We start from the raw sequence: 12,500 nt of genomic DNA, 5'->3' as shown, positions 1-12,500 counted from the left end.
CTTGGGTCACGCAACAGACAATGCAGTTTTGTATGACACTGATTATTGTCAGCAATATGACGCGCAGAAATTTGGCGAAGCAAAATCTACAGGGACATAAATGTGGCTCTTTCCTTTGAACTATTCTATTGTCTACGCGATTTGCTGTCCTTGAACTTGTGAGGAATCAAACTCTGCTTAGCAAGGTCAAATGATTCTGCAGCTTGAGAAGCGGCCGCTAACTGCGAGGAGTCTGGTAATGAGTCTCCTGAAAATGTTCTTCGCTGGTTCTTAAGCTGCCATAAAACAGACTTTACTACAATGAGACAATTGTTAACGCAGTGTTACAGATTGTTTACTATTTTGAGGACATATATGATACGGTTTACAGTTTTATTCGATGAAACTCACTTTCAGACAATCCGGGTCAAAACACTTCGGGACATTTGTCAAATTTTGGGCGAAAAGTAGAGAATTTACTGTACATGCTTTCATCGTTATATGAGCAACATTTGTTCTTCTTTCGCAGCCTTTTTTGCGCCCCCCTTCCCCCCAGACAATGTTGAAACATGCCAGGGATCGATGAACGGATCTTGCGTTTGGAAACCGTGAAAAATCAACATTGTAATGGGGGGAGGGGGAAAAGCACGAATTGTCCCGACAGTTTTGACCAGGATTGTAGGTAAAGGTAAATTAAGGTACACGTTATTTAACGTCTGAAGTTCCTTTACTCTCTAGAGAGTACTTTTCCAGGAAGCCGACGGTGCGCTCATTTTACCCCCCTCTTTCCATCAGTGCTCCGTTTTAAGGGTATTTAAAGCTACATTGTACTTAAGCTACACTGAAAGGAAAGAAGTCGAAACAAGGATGTCAGATCGGGGGATCGAACTCACGACCTTATGCACCAAGGCCACGCACTAACCGACTGTGCAACCCTTGCTCCTCGCTACTGTAATTATTGCAATTTTGAGACGCCAATACCGCAGTATATTGGCGGCTAGTTGGGAGAAAAAAATGGGACTCCTTAAACCGGAGATAGGCGCCTTCTCGCTCGTAAGCAGAGACTTAAACACCAGGCTGTGTTTGTTTAAAAGATGGATAATGCTATTTACCAGATAAATCACTATCCAGCAGATAAACACTAGCAAAACCAATTGAGTTATCCAGTGCATACTGATTTATCCACTGGATATTGCTGTCCATTCTTTGAACAACTGCCGCCAGACGATTTTATTCCATGGTTGGGGGTGCGTCAGGTATGAATGGGTTAGTTAAGTTCATTATAATCTCTGATACCACTATTGTGACATAATGTGTCTTTGTTTGGGTTTACCACATTGCAGCCTCTTATGGTCAGATTTCAAGCAGCCTACAAATCGCACCTTCTTAAGCAGCAAGAAAAAGTGAATTTAGAATTACGGGAACTGGTAAGTTGACTGAATGGCTTTTGAAATTTGTATGCATTCTGCTGACTGTACCAATTAGGATACATGTACTTCCTGTTGTGCAGACAGAAGATCTTAAAACCAAGAAGCGTGAAAGGGAAGAGCTTGGTGTGCAACTTTATGGAGTTCAGCAAGAACTTGCTCGGCAGCAAATGCTGTTAGAGAAGGAACATGATCACTATAACTCAGAAAATCAACTCAGACTTCAATGTGAAAAACTCTTGGATGAAACAAAAGAAATGCATGGGAAGATCACAGAAGATCTTAGTCACCAGCGAAAACAAGGTACATGTGCTTGAGGTTTTAAGACTAAAGACTGATGAACAGAGGGTGACAGACCAGGAAATTAATTCGAAAAGGTGTAAGAGACTGAAAAAAGGGCGGAAAAAAATGATAACGGAGGAAAAGACTGGGGATTGGCATTTGCAACTTTGGCAGTAGGATTGATGTAGACAGTGGGGGTAGAGGGAGGTGGCAGACAAGGAAATAAGGGAGAGGGGGCTGAAATATTGTCTGCATGAAGAAGGACAACATTGGACAATGGGTATTGGGAAACATTAAAATAGCTGGAATAGAGGATAGGAAGCTAAAAATTAATTTATACATGTACTTGGAGAAAGGGAGGGTAAGTGACTGTAGAATAGGTGATTAGGATAGGAGAGTTGAGAATGGTAGTGGCAGACCAGGAAATAGACTGTGGGTAGAAGACTTAAAAGAATAGAATAGGAAAAGTGACTGGCGAAGAGGGTTTAATTTTGACAGGCAAGGGTACATGGAGTCAACCAAAAGACTACCAAAAAAGGAAAGGTCAGGAAGTGAGTGATTTAAAGGATTGAAAGTATAAGAAAAATAAATGGCATTAAAGGAGAAAAACATCAGAGAGTACTGTGAGTAAAAGTTTTTAGGGTTTGCTGTACATTTATAATAATTTGCATGTACAATATTATTGTGCATTGTACATGTACAGTACAGGTCAGAGATAAGCGGCCAACGCACACGCAAAACGCACGCTCAATTTTTGCGTAAACGCGTGTTGAAAAACGCGTGCGGACACGCGCATTTGCGCGCATTTGATGCGCGTGTTTCCTTTGTTTTATTCACTCGCGTGACTGTGTTATCTATGGCATTGTTCTGCACAACAAAAAACAAAACAGAAGGCAATTCCTACTAACACCGCTAAAAGGATGTCTCCGCCGACAGAGAAAGAGCCGATTTCTTTCCGCTTTTTTCGCCCGGGTTTTTCGGTGGCTTTCAACAATTTAATCACTGATCGAATGAAAAACAAAAATTCGGAATTTTCTTATCTCTGGCTCTACAAGTCATAAGCAAGTGCTTAGAATGGGAAAACACGTTGTTGTTGGAGTTTTAATTTGTAATGAAATTTTTATTTGGATGCGCCAGACGTAAACAGTGCTTGCAAGCGAACTTGAGTTACCGGTGTTAAATGTTTTAATTCAACAAGACACGCGACGCGTCAATTTGTTGTTTTCGCGATTTTGTGATATGATCTCTGATTCTGTAAGACGTAAGAAAGTGCTTGAGACGAGAAGTGTTTCGTTTTAGAAGTAAACTCTATCTTGACGAGCCAGACATAAGAGGTTTTTGCAAGCGTTGTTGTAAGCTTATTTATACGTTTTGATAAGAAATACAAATCAGGGGCACCCAACGTCAATTTTCGGAAAATATCTGTTCGGAATTTCTGAACGGGAAGCTTTAAATTTTCATATCTCTGGTTCCATAAAACGTAAGAAAGTGCTTGAAATGGGAAAATGTTCTGTTTGTTTTACCTCTTAACCAAATGAAATTTATCTGCGAGTGAATTGTATGTACATGCATGCTACTGTATGTCAATGGCCCAATTTATACTAGGGACGGATAATCCGTCTGGACGAACTTGGGCAAGAATTTTTTAGTTCGTCTGATAATCCGTCCGTGTTTAAATACGGGCAACAGACGGATTATCCGTCAAGACGAACTATCTGTTTAGTTCGTCTTGGCAGACGAACTAAGGTGGATAATCCGTCAGGACGGATAATCCGTCTGTGTGTATAAATGCACCGACAGACGAACTTAGATGCCGGAATGAACACCTCGTTACAGAAAGCCAGCGGTCTCTTAGCAGTAGGATACAAAATGTGTTCGCATAAACGAAGTACCTGAACAAAGGCAACAGAACAAAGATGCATAATCCGTCTAGTATAAACGGGACGAACTATAAGACGAACTAATACTGTGCTTTACAGTTCGTCCCGTATTTATACTGGACGGATTAAACGGCCAGACGGATAATTCGTCCAGACGGATTATCCATCTCTAGTATAAATTGGGCCAATAATATGTGTGACAATGGATTCTTCTGACGATTTCGCGACAAGAAATTTTGAATTTTCAGATCTCTGGTTCTATAAGGCGTACGAAAGCGCTTGAAACGGGAAAACGTTGCGCTGTTAAAGCTCATTTAAAAAATCATTTTCAAGCGCCAGGCAAGACGAATTTTTGTGAAGGAATTGTGTGTATGTTATTTCAATAAAGACAAGCGACGCTTCATGTGTGATAACGGATTCTTCTGACGATTTCGCGACAAGAAGTTCTAAATTTTCATATCTCTGGTTCTTTAAAGCGTAGGAAAGTGCTTGAAAGGGGAAAAGGTTCCCTTCTTGGCGCTCTTATTGGAATTTGAATTCATTTTGACGTGCCAGACTATGAGTTTTTGCGAGCAAATTGTATGTACGTTATGTCAATAAAGACAAGCGACGCGCCATGTGAGACAACCGATTCTTTTGACGATTTCGCGACAAGAAGTTTTGAATTTTCATATCTCTGGTTCTTTAAAGCGTAGGAAGGCGCTTGAAACGGGAAAATGTTCCGTTGTTTAACCTCTTATTTGAAATGAAATTCATTTTGACGCGCCTGACAAGACGAGTTTTTGCGAGCGGATTGTATCCCTCTCATTTTTACAAAGACGCGCGACATTGATATGTGTGACAATCGATTCTTCTGACGATTTCGCGACAAGTTTTCAATTTTCATTTCACTGGTTCACAAGGCTCAAGAAAGTGCTGAAAACGGGAAAGTGTTAACATTTTCATGCGCCCGACCCAAATATTGCGCGAACGAATTGTTACCTTTTTTTTTTTTTTTGTGAACTGAAACAAACACGGTGCTGGGTTTGCCAAACGATGTTCAGCTGAATAGCCATTGCCATATACATTTATACAATAAAAAGCTATTAAAACTAACAATGATATAACCACAATAGGTCGACAATGGGCTAACTCATACATACTAATGAGCTTTGCTTTATGCGCGTATTTGATGTGCGTGTCAAAGACGCAGACGCGTGCGTGTTTGACACGCAGGCGCGTTTTACACGCGCATTTTGGGCCGCATATCTTCGACCTGTACTGTATCATCAGTCCACTGTTTCTTGTTGAAATTAAAATGAGTAGTAAACAGTTGTTTACTTGTGATTTAGCGAAAGAACTACGAACCGAAGTGGAGAACATAGCAGCTAGATTGCATTACATGGAGGAAGCCAAGGAGGATGTTAGGGCTGACATTGCTGTCATGCGAAGAGCTGCTGAGAAAGCAGACACTGAAGTTACAAAAGCAGAGATGGATAAAAAGAAGCAGGTAAAAATTGCCTAGACCTATCTGTAAACAAATAAAATTAATAGACTAGGAGATTACATTTAATTTAGTTTGAATTTGAATTAGATATGAAGATGGCAGTTTAATTCCTTGGTCAGTGACTCTTGCAATGATGCACATGAGCCACTGTAGGCGCCTTATGGCCAGCACTAATATCCCGATTCTGTAACATGAGCTGAATCAGATTATTGCTGATCCCCCTGGATAGGATGTTACAGTAGTTGACGTTGCTAAGCGAGGTTGACGTAGATCTATCCGAAGTACTGTGAATGACACGAAAAATGAAAATCTGTCAACACTGTTCAAAAAATGTAATCTTTTGCCAGTGACATTAAAGAGGTCAATAAACAGATACGCGATTAAAGCCAGGTGATTGAGAAAGATTTAATGCATGTCTCAAAATCACAGATTGCAAAAGGAAAATGCTACAGAAAGATGCACTTAAATAGCATTACCTCATATCTCAAAGATTCCATGCCAGCCTGTAAAAATTAATAATTACCATAAAATTGCAATTCTACTTCCATGTGCCATCCCATAGCTTTGCTCATATTGGTTTACATTTGTGTAACACAAGAACATGGAGGTCAGATCTTTGCAGTTTGCACACCCAAAGAATTTCACCAGTAAAAAACTAACAAATCCAGGCCTAGCTTTTAATTTAAGCTTCACTTAAGCTCCAAAATTTTACCATCTACATAACTAACTTTCAAAGACCCATCTTATCTTCACTGTCCTGCCTTTAGCACCCCTCCCCTCACCCTACAATGAAATTCTTATTTTACTCTCATCCCCACCCTCACCCTTATCCTTGACCTCATTATCACCCTCGTTTTAGGGACGCTGGATTGTTGTTGGTGTTAAAATAAATTTTGTTCACTACAATGATTCTCTGAGAATAGCCATGACTCTTTAAAATATTTTCCTACCTTCTTTTATATCTTGTTGTTTTGGAAATTTGACTCAATATAATTGTGTTAACTCAATGTTGTTATACAGGACCTTCTTGTGGATAGATTGATCCAAACCGTTGATCGTCTTAGGGAAGAGATCGATATGTTTGAAACACAGTGTGCTGCTCAGTTAGATGAAACCAAAGCTGCTCAAAAGGCACTTTCAGAGGCAACCACAGAAATAGAGGTGGGTACGAATGGATCTTATAATTAAAATAACAATTAAAAAGATCTTCCATATTTGCTTCCTCCTTTTCCAATATTTGGGACGTGGTCCCTTGAAAAGACAACGTCTGATCTCATGATCATAAGCTGAATAGTGAAAAGAGTAAAACATAATTATATATAGCAATTGGGATTTTTTTCTCAGAGTTTGTAAGCTGTATAATGCCCGACGATTAAACTACTCATCAACAAGGGGCATTCCTAAGGTGTTTGAGGGATCAATGGGTTAATATTAAACTTTGTATATAGGCTCTTCAGTTGGAGAGAAAACAGCTCACGCAGCAGTGGTATAGCAGTTTGATTGGCATGAGGCGTCGTGATGAGGCATTTGCCGCAATGCAAGAAGCTCTCAGGTGAGTGATGTTACATAATTGGTGGCAAAACACTGCGGCAGGTACAAAAGGCAGGTCACAGGTTACAGGTCACAGGTCATTAATGATTATTTAACCTACAGCTGTATACAGAAAGTATCCTAAACATTCATCAAAGCTAACCTTAGACTCAATTAGGCCTAATAAGGCCTAAAGAAAAGTATCCTAAACATTCATAAAAGCTAATTTTAGGCCTAATAAGGCCTAAAGAAAAGTTTTTAGGCCTAAGGTTTGCTTTTATGAATGTTTAGGATACTTTCTGTTTCGGTAAAACAATGACCTGTTAATAGTAAATAGTATGGTAATATAAGTGCATGACATTATGAGGGCCCTTAATTAAGCTGAAGTTTAACCTTGAAGTTGATGACATTGTGAATGACAGTGGTGATGAAAAAGTGTTTTGGAGAAAATTAGCAAGGCTTAAAAAAACAGGTTAAACCTCCAAACCAGAGTGTCATACAAAAAACACTTTTTCATCGCCACTGTCATTCACAATGTCATCAACTTCAAGGTTAAACTTCAGCTTAATTAAGGGCCGTCATAATGTCATGCACTTTCAAGTACTTCACAATAACCACTTAAAACTGCAGAACAACTTACAAAAGAGAAATTAATACAGAACAAAGAACAAAGCCAAAAAACTGTGTGGATGGACCAAAAGAAGACACGAGTCAGGCCAGCTCTTTTCACATTTATGGTTTTTGCTCCAAATCACCTTGTTTGCAATGCAACAACAATAACAATTTTTTATTTAAAAAAAGTTAAATGCAATTTAATGGAGTTAACAACTAGGAGCACAAGTTGTACCTTCGCGATCAGCAGTTTGTTAGATATGCGCATGCGCCAGGATTCTTCGTATTCTTGGTCCATAGGGCGTTGTAGCAGTTTTGTTGGCGTTTTAGTCAGCGTTTTCTGAGCATTAGCGTTTTCCTGAGCATGGGGACTCCTTGGAGGCTGTCTCCCCTCCCCTGTTCCTCCCTTTCTTTCCACTGTTTTATCAGTGTAACGGGTACCTGCTTTCTCCCTCCGCGTGGGGGCTTATGGCTGGGTTGCCTGGATTTGCCAGCCATGGGAGCGGTCTCCATCTGGGTGCTGGCTGCCAATAATGGAAGCTCCTGGATGTCTCAGGCACCCAACCTCCACTTTGCGAGGTAGTTGTTAATGGCTATTTAAAGGAATTCCATATTACTGCAGGTGGATTTATAGGATTTCTCAAACACTGCAAATTAATTTTACCATGACATGATAATCCCTTGTTTAATACCTCTCAATGGCCAAGTGACATACTTCTTATGCAGGCTGAAAGTACTGTAGAGTAGTGCTGGCCACTCCAAAGCCACCACAGCTTCATGTATTAACCTCTCAAAGTATTTAAGAATGACTTTTTTAGCATTGTCTTGAAATCCTTGTCCTTTCTTTTCAATTTCACATCAGGAGGAGGAGGGGGCAGTGCTCACTGTAATATTCACTGTAATATTATTTTATTATTTTATTTGATCTATGTGTAAGATTATTTATATAATATAAACTCAACCATAGGATATACATGTACATGTACATGTACCTGTGATGTTAAATATTTTCTTTTTTTTTTATTCTTACACACTAACGTTGTATTTTTAGCTTGCAAATTTGAATCTTATTTCTTGATGGAGGAGGCAGTGCGGCCTAGTGGTTAAGGATGCTTGCCTTGAGATCAGGAGTTCCCGGGTTCAAGACCCGTTCTGACCACCCATTGAATTTGTTCCTGGTGGTCCCTGGTTCATCCTCTGAGCTGTACTTGTAAATACAAGGAAGGGTTACATTTTTATAAACGTTGGCCGTACAGCACTTATAATTATTTCGACAGACTTAACTGATTAGGATGTAATGTGAAGTGCTATTTTTTTTGTACCCTGTATGAACCATGTGAGCGATAGCCCTACTAATGGAAAAAAATGGTAAAAGGTAATCCTTCCTTGGACTTGTACATGTTCATTGCCGTGACTTTAACATCTTCAGTTCCCACAGCCTGCTCCCGTCTGACCTTGTAGCTCAGTCGGTAGAGCAGCGGTGATCTAACCCGAAGATCGTGGGTTCAATTCCCACCCTTTGTCCTTGCGTGGGCCCATTTCCATTAACAGGGCTAACGCTCACATGGTTCATATGGGGTACAAAACTAGCACTTCACATTACATGTACACTCTAATCAGTTAAGTCTGCACTTGTAAATAGCTAACTAGTTTGCCTCCGGCCAGTTGGGATTCTTAACAGTTGTTGTTGTTGTGTTCTGTGATTTTGTTGATTATGTTTCATTGGCCCTGAAAAGCCCCCATGGGGAGTGGTCAATTAAGTATGTGTGTGTGAGGGTTAATTAAAATTACCCTTTTGTTCTCTTTAGTGTACAGAGACAAAGAATTCAGGCAATAGAGACAGAGATTGAAGGGTACAGAAAGTCGATCAACAAAGCGCAGGAACAGAATGAGCAGATAACCCTCATGCACAACAAGATTGAAGCGGATATCTCCATGGTCAAGAAACTGATCGCTGTCAGCAAGAATAAACAGGAAGTATTGAAGACTGAATACAGCAAGTACACCAGAACTCTGCACGAAACGGAGCAACAGCTTAACAGGGCAGAGACTGTAAGTGAAGAATTAAAAGACGATAATGAACTCCTTTACCCCTGGGGAACTGCAATAACGACCTCATAAATGGGTTGCGCTTGTTGGTTCTTTACTCTGCTATAAGTCAGTCGGTTTCAGCCGTTAAATGTCATGGTTGGACGTAGCCCTTCCCCAGTGACCTCCACTGGTCTATGTTTTGCGCAACACGGTCCCAATGCTTTACAAAACTATCCAAAACTATCCAAGTCGTCCCTCCATCTCGTCCTTGGTCTTCCTCGGTTCCCTTTGTGTTCCCGGGGCTTCCAGGACATAATGCAGGTTGTCCAATGGTTGTCTGTTCTTCTAGCCACATGATCAGCCCTATTCCATTTGAGTTTTCTAGTAATCTTACCCATTTCACGTGATTAAATTTGATTTACAGTCTCCTCAATTTAAATAGAGCTCTCCTGCTCGGCTATTAAAGAAAGCTTGAGACTTTTGTAAATACTATTATTATCATTATCATTATCATTATCATTATCATTATTATTATCATTATCATTATCATTAGTATTATTGTCTGAAATCTCGATTCTAACATCAGCACCATTTGTTCTAGACTTGTACATGTACAATGTAGTCCTTCGATCTTGTTGCAGCCAAGCAACCTCACATTCTTAGGACCCTTCTCAAAATATGGCAGTCCTTCCTTCGTCTTTTTTCTTTAATATTGTTATATCTATTTTCTTTAATGTTGTTGTATATACATTTTCTGTTCGTTTGTTTTTTGTAAACCCTATAAACATCCAGTCTAAAATTAAGTAGCTTGCCTAGAATCGCTATGCTAATTGCGGGCTGCTAAAGGGTCTCTGTATTGACGACACGTGAATATTGAAGCCCTGGACTGTAGCAGCAGAAAGCGACCTAAGTAAACCCTTAGTTATTGTTGTTTTTGTTTTTACACCAACCTAGGAAGTTACGCTAAAAGACAATGAGCTGACTGCTTTAAGAAAACAGATTGAGCGCGAATTCTTGGAAAAGGTTAAAGTAGAGGATAATATCATGGAGAAAATGAGAAGTCAGTTGACACTGGATAAGGCTGCCCAGTATACCAAGAAAGTGACAGACAAACTAAGAAGGAGAGCAACAGAACTGGTATGTACCTGTTCATGTCTAGGGGCCTTTATTTGACAAAATATGTACTTTACAGTAAGTTGACTGTCTCGAGTCTGTTCTCGATTCTCGATACTCAATGAAAACTGCTTTCTAGCGACATTTAACTCAATCGTGGCCAGGGTAATATATAGACTTTCGTGTGAGCAGATATACGTAGCTTGATAACACAAAATAATATCTCGAATTTGGAAAACGCGCGCGTTTTCCAAATTCCATTCAGCGCCTATTTTTCCCGGGTTCTAAACACCTACAAGACAGTTGCAGTCAAACTAAGTTTATGAACGTATTAATTTTGATGCGATCGTTCTGGGAACCGGCGTCAATTTTTATTGAGATAAAAATAATTAATAAACCGCAATTTAAATAAAAAATTAATCGGGGAACAGACGGTGGTGGCTTTGTCCCTCCGTACTTTGAAAACCGGTATTTGTGCGAAGGAGATTCTTGGCAAACCCCTTTTTCTTATTGACGTACGAAGTGGCTTACAGATGGCATTGCGCTGAATACAAGTGGATTTCCATTGAACTGATAGCCTACGTAGTTGGCGGTATTGTTGGCGCGAGAGGCATAAGCCCCGCGGAAAATGGGAAGGGGTCCTGTGAGTGAAATATTTGACAGCGCCCCTCCTCATTCTCCCTGCGGCCTGGCCTCTAGTTATTTTGCCACCTGCGCTAACAAATAGAGAGCTTTAGATTCTAGTACGAGAACGACTACGAGTACGGGATTTTCTCATAGAACAGCACTGAGCGCGCGCCAACCAGCGTCATTTTGGCGGACAAAACGTCATACCGTCGTCATTTTAGTACGAGGTTTTGCAAAAATGTCTTCGTGTCAAAACAAGTCAACAACACAGTAGCAGTTTTGGCATTTTTTGATCAGCAAAAAGGCTCATTTACAAGCAACAAGAATAATTGAGCAAACTATAGTGCTAACAAAGAGTACGATTAATTGTACAGGTTATAAGTTTCCCAAGTATTTTCGCTAAACACGGGCAGTGAAAACTCGTACTCGTTCTCGTCCTCGTCTTAGAATCTAAAGGTCCCTATTTCCGCCAGCTACGCAGGCTATTCAAATGAATTTTAAGTCTTTTTTTTTGTTTCGATAGTCAGCGAAATAGTAGCCATTACTTGCAACAGTTCCATCTAGAAGGGCAAACTTGTAGGAAGATACCTTGTATGTCGCACCCTACACTTTCATTATTTCAAGCATGCGAAACTGTTATCGGAACTCCGCGTGCTGAGCACCATGGGTAAGAAAATATGGTATTAAACCCATCTGTGCGAGAAATTTGGTTTTGGTCACCGTACCACCCTACGTACGTCCTCCCGTCCATGTATGCCAATGTCACCAGTATCACGTGACCATATCGCGAGCTCAAGGTTAGGGCTCATCGAGGTCAGCTGTTTTTTTCCTACGTTGACCGCTACCAAGTCTGGGTTTCGATTGGATCGCAGGCTCAAACCAGGTTAACTTATTGTAAGAATAAATAACCCACGAGCTCTGCTTTTGGGCTTGGCTAACTCCATATTATATTACCATACTATTTACTATTAACGTAGCAAACAAACCGCACCATTACTACATTTACAACACAAAGCTTCAGATTAAACCACAATATTCTTAAGTTTTTACATTTCTCATAAAACAAAGTAATAACTTGTTCTTTGCAGTGCGATCGATTGCAATACGTTAAGCTTTTGCTTATGAAGTTCCCCAAGATTTTACTACGGTTACCTTTAATTTGACCTAATTTAACCCAGGAACCACTTAACGTACTGTATAATTTTGCTCGGCTGTCTTACAGGAAAGTTCAGTTGCTGAAGTTGAAAACGAGATATCCAGAGATATCCTGGACATCTCTAACACCACAACTCGGGTTCGCCAGCTTCAAGACATCATGGACAGCTTGAATGAAGAGATCCACCAAAAGAACGCGACCATCTCTAAGATAGAAGGGGAGATTGTAAAAAGAAATGCCATAATAGAGAGAAAACAGAGCACCATCGATCAGTATAATAAACGGATTGATCAAATGAAGAGTAAAGATGGGGTATGTACATGTAGTTACATTTCAGTAGGAGTAGAAGTGGGATAACTACAGGTGATATCTTATTA

The 12,500-nt window shown here is 40.1% G+C and overlaps 1 protein-coding gene across 1 annotated transcript in view; it reads left to right on the top strand.

The window, feature by feature from the left end:
* Positions 1-12,500, top strand: part of LOC137986465 (coiled-coil domain-containing protein 40-like) — a 26,346-nt gene that overhangs the window by 1,816 nt on the left and 12,030 nt on the right. Inside the window, exons 2-9 of the mRNA XM_068833528.1 lie at positions 1,323-1,406; positions 1,490-1,709; positions 4,900-5,057; positions 6,075-6,215; positions 6,503-6,606; positions 9,005-9,248; positions 10,182-10,364; positions 12,190-12,435. Of these exons, the coding sequence (XP_068689629.1) occupies positions 1,323-1,406; positions 1,490-1,709; positions 4,900-5,057; positions 6,075-6,215; positions 6,503-6,606; positions 9,005-9,248; positions 10,182-10,364; positions 12,190-12,435 (1,380 nt within the window). The remainder of the gene's footprint in view (positions 1-1,322; positions 1,407-1,489; positions 1,710-4,899; positions 5,058-6,074; positions 6,216-6,502; positions 6,607-9,004; positions 9,249-10,181; positions 10,365-12,189; positions 12,436-12,500) is intronic.

This window comes from Montipora foliosa, unplaced genomic scaffold, assembly GCF_036669935.1.
Source record: "Montipora foliosa isolate CH-2021 unplaced genomic scaffold, ASM3666993v2 scaffold_21, whole genome shotgun sequence".
Classification (NCBI taxonomy): Eukaryota; Metazoa; Cnidaria; class Anthozoa; order Scleractinia; family Acroporidae; genus Montipora; species Montipora foliosa.
The sequence above is the reverse complement of the archived record's forward strand: the minus strand, read 5'-3'. Positions and strand labels throughout refer to the sequence as shown.